The sequence below is a fragment of the Odontesthes bonariensis genome, chromosome 13 (genome assembly GCF_027942865.1).
Source record: "Odontesthes bonariensis isolate fOdoBon6 chromosome 13, fOdoBon6.hap1, whole genome shotgun sequence".
In the NCBI taxonomy this organism is placed as follows: Eukaryota; Metazoa; Chordata; class Actinopteri; order Atheriniformes; family Atherinopsidae; genus Odontesthes; species Odontesthes bonariensis.
The window spans coordinates 30,536,827-30,563,455 of record NC_134518.1 but is presented as its reverse complement, the minus strand read 5'-3'; the positions used below and the strand labels follow the sequence as shown (position 1 = coordinate 30,563,455).

General features: G+C 36.3%; 2 protein-coding genes across 13 annotated transcripts in view; both read right to left on the bottom strand.

Moving 5' to 3' along the window:
- Positions 1-291: 291 nt before the first annotated feature.
- Positions 292-1,405, bottom strand: fgfbp2a (fibroblast growth factor binding protein 2a). Its single transcript, XM_075480743.1, has 2 exons — positions 728-1,405; positions 292-547 (listed from the first exon to the last, which is right to left on the bottom strand). Exon 1 carries the CDS (start codon positions 1,399-1,401, stop codon positions 736-738), a length of 666 nt encoding a protein of 221 aa, XP_075336858.1. The 5' UTR covers positions 1,402-1,405; the 3' UTR covers positions 292-547; positions 728-735.
- Positions 1,406-2,870: 1,465 nt separating this feature from the next.
- The window catches only part of prom1a (prominin 1a), an 81,636-nt gene continuing 57,877 nt past the window's right edge, over positions 2,871-26,629 (bottom strand). For 2 of the 12 annotated variants that reach the window (XM_075481922.1, XM_075481913.1), the window contains 21 exons: positions 26,083-26,312; positions 25,014-25,088; positions 24,784-24,847; positions 24,257-24,416; positions 23,515-23,667; positions 22,805-22,928; positions 22,099-22,202; positions 21,286-21,370; positions 19,196-19,342; positions 18,111-18,182; positions 17,462-17,554; positions 14,745-14,798; positions 14,581-14,661; positions 14,430-14,498; positions 13,862-13,951; positions 13,066-13,181; positions 12,341-12,364; positions 11,879-11,947; positions 9,953-10,055; positions 7,025-7,057; positions 2,871-5,778 (listed from right to left, as the gene is read on the bottom strand). In XM_075481922.1, the coding sequence (XP_075338037.1) occupies positions 9,986-10,055; positions 11,879-11,947; positions 12,341-12,364; positions 13,066-13,181; positions 13,862-13,951; positions 14,430-14,498; positions 14,581-14,661; positions 14,745-14,798; positions 17,462-17,554; positions 18,111-18,182; positions 19,196-19,342; positions 21,286-21,370; positions 22,099-22,202; positions 22,805-22,928; positions 23,515-23,667; positions 24,257-24,416; positions 24,784-24,847; positions 25,014-25,088; positions 26,083-26,312 (1,880 nt within the window). In that variant the 3' untranslated portion in view covers positions 2,871-5,778; positions 7,025-7,057; positions 9,953-9,985. Of the gene's footprint in view, positions 5,779-7,024; positions 7,058-9,727; positions 9,768-9,952; positions 12,713-13,061; positions 13,182-13,861; positions 13,952-14,429; positions 14,499-14,580; positions 14,662-14,744; positions 14,799-15,298; positions 15,317-17,461; positions 17,555-18,110; positions 18,183-19,195; positions 19,343-21,285; positions 21,371-22,098; positions 22,203-22,804; positions 22,929-23,514; positions 23,668-24,256; positions 24,417-24,783; positions 24,848-25,013; positions 25,089-26,082; positions 26,313-26,629 lie in introns of those variants that run through there. The other 10 variants (XM_075481912.1, XM_075481911.1, XM_075481918.1 and 7 more) reach the window with 10 other exon arrangements.

Genomic DNA, 26,629 nt, shown 5'->3' with positions numbered 1-26,629 from the left:
TTCCCCTCACCTCCCTGTAGTTCACTGTATTTTTTTTTATGTTGTTCTGTGTGACTTCTTAATGTGAAAACTAATGTTATGAGATTAAATATTGTTTTACTGTTGAAATAAATTCAGTGCTGAACTAAAATGAAACTGATCAACAAAGATAAATTCAAAATAATGTTTATTTATCAAATTAGAGCATTTTTACATTCAATGTATTTCTTTTGACAAATATACCAGTAAAGAGAGCACTTATTTTTTAGACCAAAGTAAAAAACTGATCTCTCTAAAAATACAAGAGTGAGTCAAGAAGATTATATTCAAGTAAACAAATATTAGTACTTATGTTGTCACAGATATTTCATGCAAACATAAATGAAGGTAGCAAAGTTCTTCCACATGGGTTTTCAGTGGAATGGGAGGCATTTAAGTTCAGTGAGATGGGTGTTTTTTGAAAGCCACTGCAGCATCTCTGCATCCCCTAAAAAAGGGCGTTTTCCCCACAAACTGCTGGTCTGGTTTGTCCCTCCACTGGCTTCTTTTATCAGATGTTAAGCATAATCTGTGAATAAAACAGAGGGAATTGTGTACTTACTTTTGAAATGTATGTGCAACAGCAAACTTTTGTCTTGATAATAGAACAAAAACGTTTTGTATAAAAATTCTGGGTGTTAACTGAATTAAATACTCTTGAATTGATTATAACATAACAAAGTGCTCCGAGTTAACAAAGAAAACTCACCTCTCTGATTACTTCCGAATCAAACCGATGAAGAAGGCGCAGATGCCTTTCAGTGACCTCCAGCAGTACTGCCGAGCCACCCTCTTAGCATTGGTTTCAAATGGGGGTGTCGTTGGTTGTGGACCGGTTATCTGCGTGGTTTTAACTCTTTCAGGTCCTGGAACAGCTTTCCTGGCAGCTTGCCTTGCTGAACCGGTCCTTTTAGGTGCAGGTCGAGTTTGTGGTCTGGCAGGTTGCTTTGCTGGGCGTCCTGCTGCCTTACGAGAAGCCTCAGGTTGGGAGAAGGAATCAGATAAGAAGACCATCTGAGACTCATCTGTTGCCTTCCTGCACATGTGAGGTTTGACCCGTTTAGGCCCCTCGCAGGCATTTTGAAGCTTTCTCAGGTTCCACATCATTTGAACAAAGTAGTGTCGAGGGTTTTTGTTATAACTGCTGCAAGTGTGAGGTTTGCCCACGTAGTCACACCAGTAGGAGCGCTTGTTTCCCTGGCAGGAAAGTCTCAGCTTAGTGTTTACCCCTTGGCCAGTAATTATCATGGTGCACATATCCTCAGCCTTGGTTTTGAACGTGATGGGATCGTCCCAGATGCTTTGTCTCCTTCTTCCATCACTCTGAGCCTCAGCTGGCCAGAGGCAGCAGGCGAGTAGCAGGGCAGTGGCCTGGATCCACATCGTGTCAGATGCAGGGTAAGAGGAAGAGAGTGGGATTGCTTCAGCTGAGGGTGCCTCCTGCTATTTATTGCCGAAGCAGACAGAGAAAATTCAGGCCACAAAAAAGGAATCACTGGGAAAAAAAATGGCCTTATGGGCGGGGTAGGAGAACAGTCACATTAGTCACAGCTTTCAGAAAGAGAGGTGTGAAACCTGATAAAGTGTTGGCCCGTGTTTGCAGGTGCAACATAATAAGTATATACCATCACACATAATGTAAATGCACCTCACAGAACAGTTTCTGACATTTATGCAATTATACAGAGAAGATAGTTTTCTACAATTTACATGTCTGCTGAGGACATTTAAATGAAAAACAAATGTGGCATGTCCACTCATGTAAGTCAGCTTCCTCAAGCCTAACTTCTTGTTTGCTTTTTGAGGCAGTTGAAGCTCATAACTGTGTAGCAAAACCTATCATTTCCCTCTAAACATAAACACAATCCACTGCCACAGAAAAGCATACATAGACTTTTGGAGAAACAAATTGTGCAAGCAGTAAGAACTTGACATGCCAATTAAGAAAGATCAAGAAATGCCTGTGAAGGGTGGGTAAAGAAATATAAATCATGGATTTACATTTAGAGCAAGTATTGCCAGCACATGTACTGGTTTTCAACTGTGGGTTTTATTTTTATTCCCTCAGTAAATCTTGGGCAAAGGGCGAGGGGACCATCTTAAATTTGAGTCCTGGCTTTTGCCAAACATATGAACAGAGTTTAACATATTTAACAGAACATTTTGTCCAATACAGTATATCTAATCTGAACACCTAACATACAAACCTTAAGGTCATCTGATGGATCAAATGTCAAGAAAGCAGTTCATTAAGAAGCAACATCTGCAGAGATCATTGTGTAGATTGTGAGAATATTCAAAATGGAAACCTCAAAAAGTTTCATATGTCAGTAAACACACTGAAAAAATATATTTTCTCTGAACCACTGCTTCTGTTTTTGACTAACTTTTTCTGTGTCTGTGCATGTGTATTTAGAAGCTGTAATAAGTTTGCGTGTGGTTTCGATGGTGGCATTTGTTCACATACTGTTTGGTTCCTAAGAAAACCTCTGAGAAAGCTTATAGAAGAAGATAATCATCTCTTATTGAAATAGCTGACCAGTAATGCAACCCACAGGGATGTGGCCAGTTGTGCCAGCACCACATAAGAATGTGCATTGTTGTGTTAAACTAAACTTTTTTGCTAAAATGCTGTTTTAGTTTGATGTATCATTTATATCTATTTAATATATGGGTAACTATTTGTTAATTAGATTTGAGTTATGCAGCTTTTCATGCTTTGATTCACCAAAAAATATGAAAACTCATGAATTCTTTCCACTTTAGTACAAGACCAAAGTATTTGCTTAAATTACAAACATGTTACCAAAAAATAGTTCAAAACAGAGAAGAATGACAGAGAAATAACAACCTGAATTTCAGATTTTATTCACAATTTATACACCCTTTTCACAGCCACATAAAAAAACTTGTCCTTTGTGGCTCTATCATTGCCCAACTCTGGAGCATCACATTTCAAACAAGCTACCAATGTACTTGAACCATGCAGAGACAAATACATGGCAACTAGTTTAAGCACTTAGTTATATCATACATTTTCCCACAAAATGGGTCACCAGACTCTAGCAAACAAGAAAACCAATGATAGTCAAAGTGAGCACACAGATAACTAAAAATGTCCATCTTAACAAGAACTGGGTACTGAAATGAAACATGTAAAAAAAGAGAGAGAGAGAAATAAATAGAATTTTCTTCAACAGATTAGCATGTTACCATGTTTAGGGAACGAGGAAGGTCACTTTAAATTGACCTTGAACAATAAATTAGGAAACTTTATTGAGAAAGATTTTCTTAACTCTTTCTTAATTGTTCTATATTCTGTAACAAAGACAGTATCCTGATATAAACAATAATTAATTATCAACTCTGCTCAGACCTGTATCAATACATGTCTTCAAACTCTTGTAAATCGTTAGCCAACGTATGAGATATACCGTAGCTACATTTAGCTAGGTAACTGTCTAAACATATACGTTAGGCCAGAAATAAACTCCAAACTATAAACTTTGTCTGTCGGATTCATGAGATAAAGTAAATCTTTGTTTTAATTGACACAAAGTTGAAAATATTCAATAACTGTGAAAAAAAAACAAGGGAAGCTGGTGTTAGCAACTTTACTAAGCAGCAACTAACTAACAAACAAACTGCATTTGTGTGGCTGATATTTTACACATTTCTTTTCAAAAAATTAGTTTGAACATAAGCTATTTAAGTTAGTATATGAAAGTGAAATTGAAAAAATGTAGAGGTTAAATATTTCAACAAATTTTCAAACAGTTGATGTTTAGCATTGAAAACTAGTGCTAATTTAGCTCTAGTTTAAACTAGTTTTCTTGCATACCAGTGAATTCAAAATCGTAGCCTCACTGACAGATTTAATTGAATCAACACTGACATAGAATTTTTATTACAGCAAATTCATTTCATCATATGGTTGAACTTATTCTGTTGTAGCACAAAGACCAAGAACAACACAATAACCTATTTGTCAGTGTTAAGATGGACATTGTTTTTTCACTGTGCATCAATCTCAGCTTTTCAAACAATGAAGCATGCGTTTTTTCCTACAATCTGATTGACAGTGCTCAGTTGTTCCATTAATGGATTGTCTAATTTTCAACCATAATTACTCTGCAGACAGCAGCTGCAAAACTAACCTGTAAACATGAAGGCGAGTTGAGAGCGATAACTGATAGATTTCAACACATTTGTTACAAATAAAGCAACAAAATAATAATGATAAAAAAAAAAATCTCTGGAGTAGGTTCACTTGTTCGATATATTCATAGCTACTGTGGGTTTTTAAAAAGCAGACAAACAAAATAAGCAAATAACATAAAGACCACTAAAAAAAAAAGGTGTTTTGGCTTGAGAATTAGGCTAATTCTCCACTTTAAAAGTTTCATCACTATGAAAGCAGGAAAGATCTTGGTAAAAATGTTAGTGAATTTGACGTCATAAAGTTAATATTCACTTAATCACATAGGGACCTTTAAAAATCTCACACTTTTGCCAAGTGTGTATTAATGCTGTACACTGACAGATGATTTAAAGGGAAAATCCACCCAAAATGCTTATACTGTTGTTACAATTGTGATGTAATTTTCTTGTTTGGTGTTATATCCTTGGTCCTCCTGTGATTTATGATGAAATTAAAGATATTTCTTGTTTCCTAAATCTGTGATTTTTCTTTTACATATAAAATCATGCAAATTAATAAGGAAATTGACAAATTGCTGCATTAGTCAGGATTCAGTGTCCACATGGAAGAATCCATTCGAAGAACTTAATCTTATCCTTTATAAATGCATTTCTTTTTTTTTCATAAAGGCATTCTGGAAAATACAAGGTTGGTACTTACATGGCTAAGGTGAAGGGGAAATTGTGAGGGTAAGATCAGTGAGGAGTTAATTTTTTAACACTTCACCTCCAAACAATTCATATATTGTCGATTTTCAACAGTTTAAATAGCATTTGATAGCATTTTCTCTTTTGAAAAGCAACATATCTGTAAAATACCAGGATGAAAAATGCATCTCAAAGGCAACTGGTTATTTCCAGTGTCTAAAACCAGCAAAAACAAACTTTTTTTGTAATATTGTAAACATTTTTTTAAAAATGAATCCTGAAATTTCTCAAAAAATTCTCCAACCTGTGTCTGTGTTTGTACCACTGTGTTCGAATTGTTCTAAGTCATTCAGATATCACACATGCACCTTCTCACACATACTTCAGTTAAAAAGGATGTACCATTTTCAAACAAAACAACACTTAGATTGCAGCTTTCATCACCAGTGACATGCTGCGACACCTTTACTATTAGCTTGAGTGGAAAGCGTTACATCCATTTTAAGTGCAGGAAGAAAACAAGGGTTTTCTTAGCTTGCTGACACCTTCAGGTGAGCTTTCATCCTCTGCTTTCTTAAACACAAAAAAAGTACATTAAAAAGAGCAAAGATCACAATTATTGTTGTGTCCTCTGAATGTTCTTTTTCAGCTTGGTTTTGTGTCTGAACAAAATGTAAACACAGACACAGCGGTCCTTTGAAAAAAGCCTGGCTCAGATTGATGATGACGGGAGAAGAGTTTGATGTCTTGTCGGCAGTGACCGAACTGAAAACAGGGATTTGCCTGATTCATGAGGTTCAGGTGAATGTTGAAGATATCAACACCTGCAAGACTTTCTGTGGACTTCATCCGTTGTGAGGAAACAGGATATCGCTGGGCTTCCTCCCGTCTGAGAATTCGTGAAACAAGCAGCTAAGAACAAAAGAAAATAGAAGATGATGTGGTTAGTTAACCCAAAAAAAAATACTATCAGACATTAATGCATATAAATGCTTCAAAAAGTATTCAGACCACTTTCATTTAGTTTATTGTATTATTGTTTTAAACTTAAAATATGAATGTATTAAATCTAAAGAGTGAGATTTCTCTTTAAGAAACATATGCAGTCCTTTCATTCTTAATTGTACTGGCAAAATTAAGAAATGTTACAGTACAAAGTAAGGAGGACACCAGTCAAAATAAGGTCCAAAAATCCATAATGCACCTCAGGACAAAAACAAATTAATTAATATAATAAACAATTAAGGCTAATTGTTCTCACTGGCACGGTAGCATCACTATTTATGAAAAGGAAGAGGCTTGGAGGCTGCTAAGCCACATTGAGTAATTTAACAAAAACTCAAAGCCACAGCAACAGGCCTTCATAATTCCTAAGCAGAGTTGGAATAGGCTGCTTGAAAGGGCTTTTCCAGGAAGAATAAAACAAAGTCCCCAAACACTAGAGTTTATCGACTTACTCATGAGGACACAAAGTTGCAAAAAGGCGCTTCTATAATGTACAGAATCAGGAGTCTGTACACTTTTGTAGGCAAAGAATTTCAGTTTTTGATAATAAATTAATTTGCAAAGAAATGCATTCATATTGTCACTTTAACATTATGGATTACTGACGATAGCTTAAGTTAGTTTAGTTTAGTTCACAATAACAGTTAATTTTACAAAAAGGAAAGGGGTCTGAATACAACGTCAAGCATTTGTAAATTATACATTTAATAACTTTTGCACCAGCTTAGATATAAATAAAGCATAAAAAAAAGATGATGAGCCTTGTTATTCTGTCTGGAAGCTACACAGACCCATCACTCTTGCCAAGACTAATCAATCCCCACATTGGTTTAAAAAGGAAAATTTTTAGTGAGATAGAATTGCGTCCGATGCAAATCAGCTTAGCCAAAGACATTTCATTATTTTCAATGTGATCTGCTTTCAAAACTGCTTTTGGCAAACTGTGTCCATTTCTTACAAGGAAAATTGATTTTCACACTTGACACAAGTGTAAATTGCTGGCTAAATGGACATCTTAACAACAATGGTTCTGAACCACTGTAACCCTTTCATATTGATTTATGAATCGAAACTCATTTAGCTGTTGGAGCTACCACTGATTCAACAAAAGGCAAAAAGCTAAAATGGAATAATGGTAAGAGTGCACACTTACTATGGTGTACTTTAGTTCCAGTTTTCAAGGGCACTAGGAAGACAAATATCACAGAACAATCAATTAGAGCTTCAGAATATTAAGTAAATATCTCAAAACAGAACAGAACGGAAGATAATGGATGGATGGATGGATGGATATCTCAAAACATATTAATTTTTTTCTTTTGAATGGCCCGGACAATAATGCCGCTCTTGGTGGGTTGTTAAAAAAGGGAGTGAAACGGAGCAGTCTGATGTTTTCATGAAGCTCAGCAATGAGCTTTTTTTCACAAAGAAAAAGCTTTCTTAATACAGAGCAGAACTCCCACAAAACCTGCTTTTTAATGGGAATATTTCCTTCCAGATATTCAGTTTAATGAAAAGAATTCTACTGTACATACAAATTAGGAATGAATATCACTTTTAATATATTTAGCTAGATTAACTTTGGTAGCTAAACGTGAACTAAAAGAATATACAGAAAAAGGAAATAATGTTAATAATAGTATTTCCAAACTGCTTCTTCATCTATGACACCAATCAAAATTATGGCTTGTATTTTTTTGTTTGTTTGAATGAAACTTTATTCAGTACACTTTTGGTACATAGTGGCTTATTGTGGCTAAGGTTTATTGTTATAGTGAGGACATAAATATGTGATTTTGATACCAAATGACTTGGTTTAGTCTGTACCAAAAGAATGTGCTTTAGCATGTATGTTTATGTTTATGTTTATGCATTTAGCAGAAGCTTTTATCCAAATCGACTTACAAATGAGGACAAAACATTACAGCTAACATCAAAGCTAACAATAAGCTACATAGAAGGAAACCACTAGTCAGACTCTGTCAGAGGTGACAGTGTACAGAGTGCAGACATAAAGGGAAGTACAGAAATATAAATGGCAGTAGAGGGGGTAGGGAAGTACAGGGTAAGTGCTAGGATAGGAGATGCTCTCTGAAGAGCTGGGTTTTCAGAGTTTCTTGAAGATAGACAGGGTTCTGTCTTCCTGTTCTGGTAGCGCTCGGTAGGTCATTCCACCATCGTGGAACGACACATGAAAACATGTCGGGGGCAGATGAGCTAAAAGAGAAAGCAACTGAACTGTTTTTGGGTTCTTTTCACCTCTCATCTAAGAGGCGTCCCCACTTTTAACTGACTGGTGGAGAGGTCCAGACATTTAAACTCTTCTGGCATCAAAATGGGTCTTAAAAAGTGTGGGAAATGTCTTCAAGAACCACAACCATCAGCTGCTTTCCCCTTAAGTACTCAGGATGACCATGATCTGCAAGATCAAGAATCAACACCTACAACATATGACGAGCATCGTTATATTCTCTGACTTTTCCTTACCCACACATTTGTTAGACCCATTGATCACTTGAATAGAAACATCTAAGTAATCGATTGTAAGCCAATAAAACAGCTTGTTAGCTGGCACATTATGAGTTTTTGTCAGAAAGATTATAATTATACTTTATGTTACCAGTACCAGTGAAGTAGTAGAGGATGGTGGTGCTAAACTACCAAATGTTAAAGTGGTTAGGGCAAAATATTAGGATTAAAGTACATTACATAAAGGTATCAACTTTTTAACCAAGCTGCTTTAACCGACAGGTTTCTGTTTTATAAAAGTAGAGTTTGGCAGTGCTCCTCATAAAGTGTTATGTAAATGTATATTTAATAATTTACTGCTTTACCTTGTTTTAAGACTTGTTTGCATTTTTGCTTTTTTCTAATTAGATATCACCTTTCGATGTCAGTCAGTTAAATGTGCTAAATTCCACAAAGTTTAATTTGAAGCTAAAGATCTTGGGAACAGACAGAACCACAGATGTTTTACAACCCTATCTTAAGACAGATTGTGAAATAGCTACATTGGAATTAAGAGTCTTAATAAAGGCTAAAAAATTATGCTATTACATCTGTTATCGATACAACAAAGCTGCAGCTTAAGTTTAAATACGCCAGCACATTAACTTTTAACAATTCCATATGTCTTGCCTGTGTCATTATGTCTACTTGTCTTAATTTGGTCACAAATACTTCCAAAAAGAAGAAGTGCGTGGCACAGGGCATCAAACTGCAGACTTTCATGCAATAGATGGTTAGTTTGACACTTGTCTAGCACAATGTTTTCCACAGTCCTTCCACCTTTCTATTCCACTCTCACCCACAAATTGTCAGGGTATATCTTACAAAATATATGGTAACAATTACCAATAACAATAGTCATGGATTTATTGTATTTGAGTGTCTCACAAAGCCATGACTTTGTGACAGAGTCACAAAAGTAGCTGAATATAAATCAGACATTTAGACTATTCTGTTATTTGTACCCATGCTTTTCCAAGTTGTCACGTTCAGTGTTTTCTGTGAGGAAAGCCAATACCAGTACAAAAAAAAAGGCCCCCAGACACCAGCGGAAACTAATATAGGGTAGAATTGGAACACAACACCACATATGTTCTATTACGAAGTTACACAAATCTCCTACACTCAATGAAAGAACCATCTCATACAGAATGATTCATTTCAAACGGGTTGGAGAGAGCTTTTAGAACTACCTATGTTATTCTAAAGAAAGAATCAAACACAGCAGAACAGAGAAACGAAGTTGTACAAGCACATTTAGCTGCTCTCCTCTAAAGCACAAAGAGACTCACATACAGTCAGACATTAGTGGACATTTATGGCTCATTCCAAAATGAGGGATTCTCACCATGATGGTTTTCCTGCAAGCAGAATAGCACTAAAACAAGCTGTAAAAAGGTGTTAAGAGAGTTAGCACATAAAACAAGCAAGTAAATAAGATTTCAAACAGACAGCAGATGACACAATGATGGCAGGCAGACACCAGGACAACATGGCAGCTGTGAGAGGGAGAGGTGTCAGTAAAAGAGTGTTAGAGACAGACTGATGGTCTGAGTCTTTGGCGATCCAGTACCTGTCAGGAGCCAGAATAAGAGCTGGCTCTCTGTCACCAGTCAATGTGCCTCGGGGGAGCCGAGGCCCGCGGGAACCTGTTCATTGTATCATAGGTAGGAATGCTACAGGCACAGGAACAAACACACAAAAACACACACAGGGAACAATATTAACAGCTTCAGACAGAAAACGTCCACTTATTCATCAGCACTTTGTGAAATCGTTACTTGCTTCCCTTCTTTTATGATGCAAAGAGGAGAAGGGCAAGTGCATTACAAGGCACAGAGCAAAACAATGTCTTCAAAAATGTGAAGGTTTAATTGTAATTGTTTAATTGTCAGTTATTACTGTTGGTTGCTGATAAATCAACATTTGATACAGAATACTGATGTGCAATTTAAGAAAACATCTTTATTAACAACCCAAATTAAAGTTGGTATGCTGTGTAAAATGTAAAAAAAACAGAATACAATGATATCAAATGTTGAAAGTGTTGAAAGTGACACATTTATGATCTCATAAGAAATACTAGCTCATCTGGAATTTGATGTGAGCAACGATCAGATAGCAGAGACTGGCCTATAATTGAGCTGTTTTGCTCTCTGCCCATAGTTTCCGTTACAACTGGTGGGTTGATCAAATTCATCTCCGTCCAAATGCAACTTAAAAATATAAAACATGCAGTTAGGTTTGGTTAGATAAAGGAGAAAATCAAAGTAGCAGCATTTCCAGCATCACACTAAAGCTTGACATGCTTGCCTCTCTCTGAACAAAATGATCAGGTGTACATTCATCGGACTTTGGCTGACACTAAACAAGAAGAAAGGGGAAACGTTTTCATTCCACATCAACGTCCCAGCATCACACAGATCATGCAGGTAGTTAGTGATATGGTAGCTTCCCAAAAACCCCAAAGCAAAACATTCAGGGCAGAGAGATGTACAGGTAATGGTAGCAAAACTTAACATGCCTTCCTCTCGTAGCTTTACAGCATGCCGTTGTTGTCTGTATTTGTTCAATTAATTATTCATCTGACTATAAGAAAAACAAAGTATTTCTGACAATTTATTGCAATAGTGACTGAATAATTTTGCAGGTGACTGTATATGTGCACGAGTCTCTTTGTACATGGTTTCTTAGAAGTTTTGTAATTCCAGTATTACTAGCAGATGTGAATGTAGAGGCAGGACTAGATAAGCATGAGCTTCTTTCTGCTCCCTACATTTCTTTTGTTTGTTATTGTTGATCTTCTAATTTATTGAGATAAAAAGCATGGAACACATGAATGGAGCAAAATATGTTCTAACAGGCTGAATTTAATTAAAGTACACCTTAAATTCTGATTAGTTTATTACAGATAATCATTAGTTTATTTGATTTAAAAACCCTAACCCATACCACTATGCTTCATTTCTACAATGTTATCAGTCGCAGAATTCTTAAAAAAATAATAACTACCTAAACCTACTATAGTAAAATTTGAATGCATTAAAATCAATAATCTAAGTTTATACATACATTTGTATAAAACCCACAGGGTCCATTTGTAAGCGGTATTATTTACTTGATTAAACATTTACTATTTTTCTTAATTTCTTGACAGAATGGTATTTGTATAATTTTATTTCAATAAAGGACTTGAATTTTTCTTCAACTCCAATCATAAAGATAAACTAGGCTAATCACCCTTTACTTTGCTCTGTATTTCAAAAACAAAAGGGAATTTTGATTTTTTTTTTCCTATGAAAGCTACCATTACCCATCAGCGTTGATATTGTTTGATTTGATTACTTCCAGATAAATGTGTGTAAGTATGTGCAATGAATCAACCCCCCTGCAGGCATGCACTGTACTCATCACCACATCATTACTAAGAGACCCTCTTCCCAGACATGTCTTCACCTCCACCATCACATGCAGACAACACCATGAATATAAAGTTTACCTTGTCATCATAGGATTAGGGATACCTTGTGAGCGCTCACTATGATAACCATTATTACCAATTTCCATACTGAAACAAAGTATTGTGTACAAACAAGGGATGAAAAATGATAGACATGACATGCTGAACTTTTTGAATAAAAATGCTTTCTTTTTTAACTTTTCAAGAGATAAACATGATCTGAGTATAAACTATAGTGTTTTATTTACATGCAATTTACAGGAAATTGGTGGACTTGTATGGTTCATGATTGCAAGAGCCCTTCTAGAAAGAAAGGTAAGGGACACTTTTCAAAGGTAGCACACGACATCAAGCCACACCATCCACCCAAAAGAGCAATTTGAAGCTTAAAAACGCAAACCAGCACCAGGAGTTTAGTAAACAGCTCTATGTACAAGATTCTGAGAAAAGCACAGAGTGATAGAGATTTAGAAGGAATCGGAAGTGGGGAGGATGTCTTACTTTTTCATTGGAATTGTCTCAATGCTATAAAGATACACAAAAAACAGCAACATAAAAATGTTATTGAGATGATAGGCAAAGGAAATGCATCATAAAACCACCTGTAATCCAGCACAGATTACATGGAGAGAGATGCAGCTCATCGCTTGAGATATTACAGAACAACCGCTGAATGTGAGAAGCCACGAGTCCCCAAAGAGGATCAACTGATGCATGAAGAAGAAATACGAATTGACAAATGCGTCACTGTCTCTTTGTAAAGTGCCAAGTGCTTGACAGAGAGGAATGAAACAGTAAAATAAAAGATATGGAAATGGAAATAGTAGAAATGGTTATCACAAAGTAAAATGCCAAGTCCCAGAAACAGAGGAGCTATGGGAAAGAGAAGAGGGGGCAGAAATATTTCAACAATTAACTAAAAAGATCTTCAGCAAGAAAGAGGAAAAACCTGAAAGCGTTTAATTTTTCTAAAAAGTATATACATCCTAACATAATCAAATAGCATTCCAAAACTTATTACAACTAAAAACAAGAAGCTAAAAAGAAAGAAGGATGTCCTGCAACCATTCACAGCATAAAACATATGACTGTTAAGTTTTAGTCATTGGCAAATTAAGATCTGACTGAGCAATGCGAGTATCCACACCATAACGTGGCTATCAAAACGATCATTTCTAAAAAAGTAAAATGTATGTATGCAGTAGTGGAAAAACAACTCTACTCACTCATCGTAAACATCCTCTGTGTCCATCCTGCGGTAGTACTTGGCTAGTTTTACTGCAAGGATGATGCTGGGGAGCAGGAAGAGAGTGCTGCAGCCCAGGCCCATCCAGAAAGTGTTCTGTTGGAAAGACAAGTATTTCAAACTAAAATTGATTGAGTGATTAACACACTATACATGTCTGTCACTGAAGTAAATTTTATTGGAACAACTCAAAATATTCTAAAGTTTATGCTTCTCATTTGTAAGGATTTGATTCTCTTCTTTGTCTCTTGTGACAGAAATTAAAAATGTAATTGGACTTTAGGGAATTCTTGTTGGCATTTCACCACTCTCTTGTGGGGAATGAATCTCATCCATCAAGGAAATCTTACTTTTCAAACTGAAAACTTGAGCATGAGTTTGTGTCTTTGTTTGGCAGTTTTTTTCTTTCTGTCCTCACACTTGCATCTACATTAAAAAAATATCTTTAGCCAAATAAGAGAAAATAAGGGATATACCAGCAGAAAGCTGTGTTTCCCCTTCCACCCCTGTGATAGATGACTTTTGTTGTGAGTCCATATTCTACATAGTACTTTAAAAGGCTCTAATAAAACTTGTTCTCACTCCAAACTCATCACATTCCAACACTTTTTCATTATGAACCCAAAAAAGGGTTAGTGTTAGGGTTATTTATTTTTAATGTGTATTAAAGCTACACAGTAGTACAAATAATGTTGTAAATGATTTGAATATGTTATGAAAGCAATCACATTGAGCTCCAGCCTGTTTATATGGGATCTGCTTCCTCATATTATTACCATAGAGTCCACTAAGAAACTACAGGTCATGATTTCCGCGGTGTCCAACATGTTGCTGAAGGGCTTGCATGGCGCAACCTCCATGGCCAACTACAGAAGATGTAAACATGAAATGTTAGAACACAGCAGATTCAACACACATTCTCATACTCTCTTTATTTTCCTGTTTGCTAACATGAAAGCCTTTAAACTATTGCAAAATAAACCCCTGTACTTGAAGTGGAAAACAGCAAAATGTTGTGATTTAAATAAAAACATTTTATTGACAGCTCTGAGATTCAGAGCTGAAACATCTATTTTTTTTACACTTTGGTTTGAATTCCTTGGGTTCGCTACACCAGAAACCAATATTCCTCCAACCAAATTCCTCAGATTTAAAGAGGCCGATTCATCCTCTCTATATTTACTCTAACACTTATCTAACATGCAGTGTTTTTGTTTTCCATTCATAAGTCAGTGTCTTGCGCAAGCATTTAGTTCTGATTACACTAACATTGGACTTAACATCTGAAGCAAATGTGAGAGCCACAGTTTCAGCTTGTTAAAGAATTAACACACAAACACTTACAGATGTTCTGACCCATTCGATATATTGATGGAAGTAGCCAATAATGGTCGCTACATATTTTCTCGTTTCCTGAGGAAAATTAGAGCATAACATGAGTTAGAAATAATCTATTAACAGAGAATGCAAAGAAGGAAAACTATTTCATAGTTACCTGATTGATTAGGAGTGTGGCATTATGGGAGATTAGGTACTGAGCAGCTTCAATGCTTTCAAGAACAGCTATGACTTTGTTCTGCAGAACGGAAACAATTCATGTTGATGACGTTCTGATTAAATTAAGTTTAGATTGTGGCCTGAAAGGTTGGGCTTACTTACTGGAAGGTCAGAAGCTGTTCGTTCCAGGAACCTCATACTCTGGTTCAATGCACTCTATGGAAGGACACATCAATATCAGAGGTCAGGGGTCATTTTAATTTGCACAAACAATTCATCAAGAGAGACCAAAACCAACACTTGATGAAAAACGTCATGTTTTGAATACCAGCATGCTGAAGAATTTCATCCCAAAATAAAATATCCACAGCACAATGACATAATTGACTTATCTACTTTTGTGATACAATCACAAAGGTAGATATATGTCATGTAATGAGTAGTTTTCCCTTTGTTTTGCCAGCCATGACCAGCATTTCTTTTCTTAAAGTGGATATTTTGTCATTTTTTTAGTTTAAAACTCTTTATGTCTAACACAGTTGAGTTTATGATAAAAATTATAATGCAAATACACAATATGCACAATATCTTATAATAAAAAAATAGATATATTTTCTGTGTTGACATACATCATCTGAAATACACAAGGTTTCTTTACATGTTTCATATGATGAATGGTGACACTACATGCACAGGATGGACACATTTCTGCTTACCCTTGCTCTAACATATTTCTTCAAGATGAAGGAAAAAACCAAAAGAAAAGAAAAAAGACAAGCTGTAAAAGCTGGGTCAAAGCATATCACTGCTTGCAGCTGTACATGTCTGGTCTTATTCAAAAGAAAGGTATTGCCTCTGACACAGAAGATAAGACCAAAAATTGTTGTTTTAACTCTGTGTGAATTATTATGGAGTCTTTCTACACTACAAATCATTAGATCCCCTGCCAATATAAAAATGTTGACGAAAAACTCCCCTTTCTGTGTTTGAAAGCAATTATTTGGAAGTATAACGTCCAGCCAAACATAAAGAAACACATATTTTGCACTTTGTTTGAGGCTCCTAGGTTTGAAAATCTCATGATACATTATAAAATACTAATGTTGGTGTAGATAACAAATATGTAGCAATTGCACAAATAGGCTCAAAAATTGTACAAAAGCTAAAAAAAATTTCGGCGCACAACTGATGACTATTGATGTGATGAAAGCGACGCTTTCAAACACAGATGAAAACATTTTAAACAGAGGCCCATTGACAAAATGCTTCAGTATCACAATTAACAGCACTTTAACATTAGGTAACAAACAACCGAAACAATGCAATTTCAAAACATCCAGCAACAACAACATGTCATAAGCACAAAAGAAGTAAAGAAAACTGACCAACAGCCGTGTGACAAAATGTGGTGTTTGAGCATGACAGCAGATAAAATCATACTTAGTGGCAGTGTGTCACAGAAATAAGGACAGAGTCAGTGAATGTGCAGCTGCCTGCACTAAGGCCAAAACAAAAGTTCAGTGTACATTCAAGGAGCTTTCCTCTGGCTTTCTGCTGTGCAAAGTAATCTATTACATCCTTCAGATTCAGCTGACAGCCCCCACTCTTTTTCACTTCTTTTTAACCGTCTTCTGAAACTCACTTTTGTTCTAGTGTCAGTTTCTTTTTATTTGTCAGCTGTGGGAGTGTCGCTGCGTAGTTCTAAACGTCAATAACTTAACTTCTCTGTAATCGTCCTAATGCAGTTGCATTTCTGATATATACAATATGCGACTGGTGCAGAAGTCATTAAAGGGACTGTGATTTCTGTGAGATTTTAGGATTGAGTGCAGACACAATTCAGCATAACATTCACTGTTGACAAGAATGTTCAAAGCTGTGATTGCAGAGCAGCGCTTGCTGCATGTTTGTCTCTTAAAAACAGCCTAATTAAGTTCATGGAAAATATGAACATCACTCACAAAAGCACTCATTTTGCCACACTTATGAATGGCACTGGTGACAGAAGAATTAAAGGATTTTTGACTGGTGTAACAACTTGTCGACTGGTTGTCACGGCACTCTGTTTGTGATGCTGAGATGTAACAACCTGGGCCAGTTGAACAGATTGTGCCTGCAAGATGGATGGATGTCTGTGGTCAAATTACAAAAAGCAATTGAAGTTTTTGAGGATATAATTGCTTTAATTTCTTATCAATTTGGCATGTAGTAATCTGAGCTGTGTTTGCTGTGTGTGCTCATGTGAGCTCTCAGGCTATTTACTTTATGCTTAGTCATACAGTTTACAGGGCTTCATGGGTTATCAAGTACTGCCAATCTCATAAGAGGCAGACGGTGAGGAAGAGAGGGTTGGAGCAGAGTCAAGTATGTCACATCATGCTCTAAAACTAGCTGTTAATTCATAGTGGAAAAAGGTCACTACTGCCTTGGTGTTATTGTAACCAAAGCATACCAAGACATCAGGAAATTGTGTCTTAAACTACAGTAATTATCAAACTACAGCTTAATCTATATGTAAAAGCAGGAGCCAAACTGTTACATGTCAGTGACACACTTTAATAAATCCATGCACTATAAATCTATATTTACCAAAACAAAAAAACTCCCTTTTTGAAAACCTTAAGAGAACATAAAAAATATTCATGTAACGCACACTTCTAGCAATGTTTTGGGTATTAATACTCTCACTGACATTTCAGTTTTGGGTTGGAGGAGAAGAAAAACAATCCTGGCAAACAAATAAGCCAGATTTATAAAAAGGAAAGAGTGCAATAGTCAATGTTATGGCATTGTTTAGTAGGTGGTTTAGGGAGAATGACAAAACAAATCTAGTCTAACCAAAGAGGTCCAGTTGGAATGAGACACATAGTGGGTATTACCATGGCTTGCTCCATCGGGATGATCTGTTGTCTGTGGATCTGCTGCAGAGTGCCAACATGGCTTTTCAAAGACGCCTGCATCTGGCTTCTGGGCTAAAACGCACAGACAAAGGCACAATTTTGGTCAACTATAATTTAGCAAACACATTGAAGAGAAGAAGTATAAAACAAGAAGTAAAAAACATTCCTAAAATATAATCTATCACATTGCATTTTCATCCTTTTCAGTCAACAGACAGGAGAGAACATGAATGCTTCCATTGATGGATTAGATGTTTATGATTAGATGGTTATTAACAGCAGTTAATTCTGCATTGAGCATTTTACGTCAGAGTCGTTGGTTGTCTTTAGAGTTTTAAAAGCCCTTTTTATCTGAATTGATCTAACCCCAGACATGTTAAGTTTCTTTATTAACTCTCTATTTAAAGGTGAATGAATATGTTTTGTTACATCAAGGCATAGCAGAGCAGCCGCACGAGGACCAGTGTGAATGATTGGTATGGCGGTTGAAAGGGTTTGTATCAAGACCACACAAACTCTAGATATGTAAATAAAACAATTATGTGTGGGGGTGTGCAGAGAAGAAACAATGTAAAACTCCAGAGTGGATGTTGGTATGTGAGCCTAAATGATATTGAGGTGTTCTTACCATGAGGTCTGTCTGGGACTCCAGCTCTGTGGCAAATGAGAGCACATCCACCATAGTGACTCCTTTATTCACCTAAAGGATTAATGAAGAGAAAAAAAAGTAATGAAAACTGAGACTTGGTGCAGTGTGTATCCTTAATGGGGTAAAGTGTCATAAATTGATTTTAAAGTTGGAGTTCAGAACATATACTTGAGAAAATAAGGAATTAAGAAGCTATAAACGACACGTATAAGTATCAGAAACACACTTCTAAAACCATATTAATTCATATATCTCATGCAGTTCCTGAAGATAAAAGCTTTCACACTCCAAGAGTAAAAATTTTTCTTTTTAATTACGAAGCAACATATGCATTCTAACTGAGGTGCACAATCAGTGCCTCGAAATATGTTTAACTATGTTACTCAGAGGACTGAGGACATGAATGTTGGACATAAAAAAACTCACATCCTGACTTGTATACAGATTAGAGCTTCTTTTTGCTCCCAGGCCTAAATCTAAGTGACTCTGACAGCTCAGAACAGAGAAGACAGCAAATTCCAAGTCTGAGCTCGCTCTTACACACATTGGCAGGAACACTTTGGAATAATTGACCTTCAGTGTTCCTCAACAGAACCCAGTGTATTGTGTCATGTCAATGCTCATATCAGGTAGAGCCCTGCTGTCTGTTGACTGATGAGAGGAGGTGGCTGTTAAATTGAGCCTGCATATAAAAGTCTATTTCTAGGTAACATAACATTAAAGTTAGTTTTTGTAGTTGTGTAAGTGTTCTATCTCGGATAAACTGCTGTATACATTTTATTTTTACTGAAATGGAGCTTGAACAGTTTAGTTCAATGATCACAAAAATGTATTTCACAGTTTGTGAGTTGCAGCCGTGTTTAAAAACAAAACATTGCGAGTTTCTATATATTGTCACCATGAGTTGTTTGCACCTGATTGAATTTATTTTTGTGGCTATGTGTGCCCGATCATCCAATGTTGTGTTCCCATGTTCATTCATGCACATTTTAATGACTTGTTTATGCATTTTTTTTCTCGAGGCAGCCCGTTGACTTGTTCCTGTATTTGTGTAAATGTGTCACCTCTTCCAGGTAGTCGGCGTAGTTGATCTCTGACAGCCCCACTTCAGAGAAATCTTGGAGGTTCTGCTTCCCTTCTGCCTCTAACAGGATTATCCCTCTCAGGTCGATCTTAACACTCTCCAGTTGACCCAACACATCCTTAGTGAACTGTAAAAACAATCAGGCACATCAGAGGTTTTGATCAAGTATATCTAACCATTGCAGAATGTCTGGAATGTAAATGTTATATGTTTTTAGCTTGTGTCCATTGTGTTAACATAATAAGGGCACTAGAGTCATATAAGGGGCTTCGAGTCTGGTCAGATGCAAGAATCCCTTCCAGTTAGAAGAGCTTGGTCATAGTTTAGTATGGATGGAACAGAGTTTGGGAGCTGCTATAAGTATCGACTGAATCATGAACATAATGGAAGGCTAACAAAAAAGCAAAACCAATGTCAGCAGTTGGATCCTAAATGTGTGGTTTGGATGAAAGTATACACAAGCCACTAATGTTTTTTCTTGATGCTGTTTGTTTAACCAGTTTGTCCTCATTGTTAGCTTTTATCTTTTTGAATACTTGTTGATGCATTTCTGAAAACAATAATTTCAATTCAATTCAATTCAATTCAAAAATACTTTATTTATCCCAGAGGGAAATTAAATTCAATAATTCATTCAATAATGAAGCCGTTAAGAAAATTTAAAAAAATGCACTTTTACTGCTTGTTTAGGAATCTAATGCACTACTTCTGTGATTTAAGAATGGATTTGATTTGTACTTATTATCACAAACCATAAGTGTACTAACTTCCAAACAGAAGAACACTTAAGTTTCTGTTTACATGTATTTATTCTTTAAGTATTATGTCCACGCTCTACGACCCCATTCATTAGGACATTAGGTCTCCATTTTGGGGCTATTCTGAATGCCATAGTCATACCAATACAGTTTTTCAAAAACAATGCCTTGAAGAGAAAAATTCTAGTTAAACAACCAAAGACATCTTTTTATGGCACTACAAAGAGAACAAAACATCTATAAAGTTGTTTCTCGGATGACAAGACTGTATGTTCAAATGTTTTGGATTTCCCATAAACTAAAAAATGTTCCCTATACTGAGTGTTGTCCTGCGTGTTTCCTTTTCCAGGAATAAAGTCATATTTAAGTCCAAATTTTGAAGCACAATCCTTTACTGCTAACTTGTAAAATTTTAATTGTAGTCAAAGATGTAGTTAATGTTGAACAAATACTCAACATTTTTTCATTTAACTATTCGGTTTGATAATCATCAAGGGGACAAAAACAATTAGAGTGAGACACTTAAATTTATTCTCTGTTGACAATATTTTTAAAGATTTGTTACTAATAGCTTCTAGAAGTAATAACTTTTTAAGTCTCAGACTTGCAGAAGTTGTTTTTTTATATAACATTTGCAGGCTTTAATAAAGATTAATGATCAACATCGAGATAGACGTGCAACATGGAACATATCAGCTGCTGGTGACATGGTGCCAAGGCTGCTAACTGGCAGGGAAGCAGTGAATGTGTGTGTAAGGGGAAGTGACTGGTGTGGGGTCAAATTGAAACTTACAAATGTAACGTCTCAGGCATATGTTGAGGTAATATCTATGGCAAGTTTCCATAATACAATCAGCTGTCGGCACATGTTGTAGGGCAGCAGAGAAATTATTAGGTAATGTTCATGGAGTACTTCAGCCAAATTAGATATCAGGACACTCCCTGACTTTACTTAGATAAGCTCATGCCTAAACTCAGTACCTTTTTTGGGCATTTAGTGCACTTACATAGGAACCAAAGAGGCAAATGTTTGCTACACCGAACACTGCTTTAAATTTTGGAGGTAATATTTTGTATTACACACGGATGAGGATAATTGTGACATCAAATCTTAAAATGTTGGCATTGTTGACAGTGTTGACAACGAATATCTTTGATCAACTAAAGCCTTGGTTGATATGATGTAGTCTGTTGATAACTATATGAATAACTGATATTTTAAAATAATACAATGAAAGTCTACTTGATACACAAAGCCATTCAAAAGATAGAGGTAAATAAAGTCGACAACTGGTGAGTCCAGGTTACTAACCACTGTAGTGTTCAGGAAAGAGGAGATGTTGAAGACTTTGTCCAGGCGCATGGCAGAGTAGATGCCTTTGTTCAGTTTGCAAGTACTAAGAAAGTCAACACACACAAACAAATGCACACAGAGGCATGGCAGAAGGGAAAATAGAGAAAGGGAAAAGTCAATTTAGATTCAGTCTTTGTAAAAAATATTTGCTGCCACCATGTGACTTTCACTGGAAGTACATAACTGACACATTGAGGGCCTAAGATGTCTGCTAATATGTTAAAGATAAATATGGCATGATAACATTTAGTCAGCTACATACAATGCAGGCTCACTTTATTAGCTTTAATGGAAAAAAGACTTTGGAAAAAATATAATGACTGTTGGTCTGCCATCCCAGCATACTGAGAACACTCAGCTCCTCACTGGAGGGAGATGATGAAAGCTCATGTAATTGCAAAGAGGCTGCTTGAAAAGCAACACTGATAGTCTAGAAAATTGATGCTAATCAGCTATGCACGGTTTGTAGCAACTCGCTCATTTGCATCCCCGTCAGTGTAAATGAAAAATTCAGTCGCATGCTTGTTTGCCAGACGCAGTGATGGTGTTACAACAAAAAAAAGAAAAATCTGAATAACTGCATCATGCAATCATTCTACAGACTATGCATCTTGTCTTGCTGAAAACCTATTAATTGCAAGCTGATGTGTGTAAAATGTGGAGAATATAGATGGGGAGAGGTAAGTGAAGAAAAACACGTCATCAAAGCCCTTTTCTGAAGGTGGCAGACATAACACAGTAACCTAAATGCATTTATATAAGTTCGCTTGCCTGTACAAGCTCTCTGCTGTCAGCTCCAGGTCGGAGTCGTTGTACATGTAGCCAGGAATAAAGTTTTTCCACTCTGAGTTGATCAGATAGGGGGTGTCCACAACCTGACAAAGTAAGAGTGGAAGGATGGTGTTGTTAGTTATTTCATAGGAAGCAAATTGGATTAATCACTACATTAATTAAGTGAACCCAGACAGAAGACAAGCAAACAAAGCTTTATGTTCATAAATTTGAATCAAAATGGCTATCAGAGTGAGCTATGGTGTAGCTAAAAAAAATACACGCATGCTCACTAAAACTTTACACTTAGTTAACTTGTAACTATCATTTAAACAATAAAATAATTGGTAATATTCATTTCAGTTGGCTTCTTTCGCCTGATTCTGTCTAATTACTACAATTATTTTGCAAATCATTTAAAGGTAAAGTTAAATGAGATTTCTTTACAATATGGATGGCTTGACACACATCTGAAAAACTAAGAGCAAATGCTGTTCTCTGGAGGACATCCAAGGGACACCAAAGTGTGTGTAGTCTGCTCATTTAGGGGTTCGGGTTTATAAATTCCATGAGGATACACTGCAAAGAAATCTCTCCATTTCTTTGATACTCTCTATATTTTCACCCTGGTGTCTACTTTGAAATGACGGAAGTCTTGCTCTCTGCATCCTCTTTGACAAATATCCTAATGTGTTGTATGACTCGCCTTGAAGAGATCCTTCGTGTGGAATGGCTCACAAATAAGTTTCTCCATGTTCCCTCCAGCCAGGAAGATGGTTGTTACCAGCCCCATCAGCACCCATGAGAAAATTAAGCTAAATCCAACGCCGCTGTGGAGAAGAACAGTCCTTCAGGTACAGAGTAACAACACATTGAGGTGTAGCAGTGTGGTGGAACAGGTGGATTAAAGGTCTGTTACAATGTTTACATTTTTATTTGGAGTAAGATAAAGTCATAAAGTCAGTTTTAGTTGGTATGAGGAACATTTCACGTTAGAGATAACAGAAGACATAAACCAGGATGATTAAAATACAAAAGGCAAAAAAATCTAGGCTTTTTAACTACGATATTGCTTTTTGCATGACGCTTCTACTTCTATACTTTAAATACGGTCACTTTTTCCTATTGTGGGGATAGTTAATATAATCTTTTAAAATGCCAACAAGATTTGCATTGGTTTATCCAAACACTGTAAGATAAATGCTTTGTTTTCATGAACTTTATTTAACAGTAAACTCCTCCTTATCTGTCGGTGTCTTCATATCCTCTTAAAACTTTTTATAACATAGTGTTTATGGTCTTATAAAGCTGCTGAAAACGGTATATTAACAGACTGGAGACAGTAAAAGCTGCAATAAGACTTTTTGTTTCAAATCTTCAAACTTAATAAGCTAGTCCTTTACATAATGGACTTACGCCATGAGCATCGTTCCTCCTGTATTGGAGATGCATCCTCGTGTTGTAGGTGAGGCATGCTTGTCATATCCCAGAGTGCCACACAGCAGGCCCAGGTAGTTGAAGGCCAAGACCAGGACCACCATGCAGCAAAGAGCAATACAGCCAATCCACCTGTAAACAGAAATCAAAGCTTAGCAGTTAGAGTTTCTATAAAGGTCAACATCATATCATAAACAGGACATTAGCATCCAGTACAGCTGAATTTGATGTCCTATAAACTTGTTGGCAGAGCAAATTGTCATAACTTTATGTTTATTGAATCCAGGATGAGTGCTGTATCATTGTTTCTCTGCCAGTCTCAGAGCATGAATTCTCCTCTACGTTGTGTGTAAAGAAGTGACGTTAGTGATGTTTTGTTAAAGGCTCCAATTAACAGCAAACTATGCTATTCTTCTGAGTTTATCCAAGTTACAATTGTGCCTTCAGCTTAATTATGATAAAAATAAATACTCATAAAAGAGCACAGATGTTCAAACGGGTCCAATGAAAATTGAATACTTCTCATGAGGATATTGTGCACTCTACTTTCACATAAATTAGTGTGGAGGTGATATCAATTTTCAGAAATTCAAAATGTTGATACACATGATCTTTGTAGATCAGTTTTCAATATTCTTTTGTAGTTTGTGGTTAAAAAAAGTATTTTTTCATTTGAGGAAACAACTTGCTTTTTAAAATATATGGCTGGAGATCGGTGTACCTGTAGAAGTCCATTTTGTCAATTTCAGGGTAGTAGTCCTCAATCTTGGCATGTGCATGGCTAATGAAGATGGTGAAGTTGGACAGGCAGCTCTGCACTGGGAAAGCTTTGGAAAAGCTGCTGATGTTGTTGCCAATGCCATCCACCAAATTCTCAACATCTAAGAGACAGAATAATTAAGCGATTATTCTTTAATATTTATAGAATGGCCAAAGTACAGCTACATCAGCAACTAATATATATTTTAGTTTCACTCTTCATAAGAAATGTGCTCAAGTTTGATAGTTCGTCTGATTTGTAGTTGTCTGAATGGTACCTGGATTTAAAAAAAAAAACATGAAAAACATGTGTCTCAAGACTGATGTTACACTGATGTTAAGTGCAGATTCACACTTAAAATCTGCCCAACCTTGCTCAAATTAACAAGGCAAAAAAAATAATTTATCTGAAACAGTATAGAGACACACACAGCAGGAGTTATTCAGTTTGTATTTGCAATGAGAAAAGATAACTTTGAAGTTTCTTACTGTTGACGACACCTCTGGTCTGCTCAATCACCATATGTGGAGTGTCGTTTAAAGCGGAGAAGCCCTGTGAAAGGAGAATGACATGATTTTGTCATTTTGTTGAGATTTTATATTACTCTAACAAATTGTAATGTAAGTCAGAATAAATCAGACCAGAAGGACAAACATATAAAATAGTAGAAAAATATTAAAAGCAGTAGCAAATCCTTAGTTCTCTGGCCTTGGCTCACCCTCTGGACAATAGCGCTGAGATCTGTTTTTACGACATCGTTCACCTTTTCCAGCTGAAGGTTCACATCGGGTAGCTGAAAATAAACACAAAATAGAGCACTGATAAACACAAACATTAATACATCATCAACATTTCGAGGTCCTTGGTTAGTATTCAGTAATTCATGTCCCAGACACCAGCTCCAATATCTCCAATATTAAAAAGTGGAATGTGGACAAAAAAGCATATTCAAACTGCAGTTTCTTTGTACAGCGGTCAAAACTTAAGATCTTGAAACACAAACTTTGCCATCCAGAGTACTGCTGGAGAGAAATTTTGAGAAATAAACAGCACGGTGAAGTGCATCATCTCATTTCAGTTTTAATCATAAAATAAAATGAATGCAATAGCTTTGAAGTTAGTCTTAAAACACCAGTCAGGTTCACACATGAACTTGGTAACTGGACGTGGTTGCTCAAACGATTCTTTTTAATCATAGTGACCATTCGGAGCTCCCTTTCAAATGTACTTTTAATATAAGATGGTGGACAAAAAAAATCAGTCTTCTTCCTGAGCAGAAATACAAACAGCTGTTTAATCAAAGATAAAGATTGTGATTGCCAGAACTATTCTCTGTGCTGTTGCGTGTTGGGGCTGCAGACTGAAGGTAGCAGATGCCAACAGACCCAACAAACTGATCCACAAAGCCATTCACTTTGTAAGGGTGGAAGATGAAGACAATATTAAACAACCCCCCACACTCACTCCATAACATGCTGGTCAGTCAAAGGAGAATGTTCAGCAATACGCTCAGTTGTGCACGATCAGCTGAATGCCACAGGAAATCTGTGGCCTGTGGCCATCAAGATGTACAACTCCTGACACTGATTTATTCACATGTGCAATAACCATGTAATATTTCATCTTTACATAACAGTGCAGTTATTATAGAAACTATTCTTGTACATAGTGTGTATCAAACAAACATCCTTATATAATATTTTTGTTTTCTATTTAATTTATTCTAATAATCTTTCTTGAGCACATCATCTAATCTGTGTGTCAGTGTGTTGTATTCAGTTTTGTACCCGTGTGAAATTAGCGCTAATCTGCAGCTGGGACAGTGATTGGCGAATGTTGCGGCACAGCTGAGCCGTGGTGGCATCTGACTCTTCGTCGCGACAGGCGGGGTCGTTGAGGGTGCGGTTGATGCTTCTGCGTACTTGGCTAAGGTTTAAGTTAAGTTTTCCCGTTCCTTCTTGGAGTACCACCAGAGACACGCTGACATTATCCAGGGCCTCCTTGGTTTCTCGCATGGCTGAAATGAAAGAGACCACAGATTGGACCAAAATTTGGATTTGATTAGTGTAACCAGGACATTAGGGAAATAATTCCCATCAATACAAAGACTGGTCATTCTCGGTCTAAAAAACTCAAAATTTAGAACAATCGTTAATATAGATGTCATTTCTATTGTAATTAGAAAAAAACAAGAAGGAAAACTCTGTAAGTGAACTTATATTTTGAGGCACAATTTCAGTGAGTTATCAGCTTTTTTTGCCCACTGGGCCCAAATTGTGCCACTTCCCGCAAAATGACCCTTGAAAAGTAATTCATATTTAATGTAAATTGTTT

Excerpts from the sequence above, each read along its gene's own strand:
- fgfbp2a (XM_075480743.1), bottom strand. The coding sequence starts at position 1,401 with ATGTGGATCCAGGCCACTGCCCTGCTACTCGCCTGCTGCCTCTGGCCA.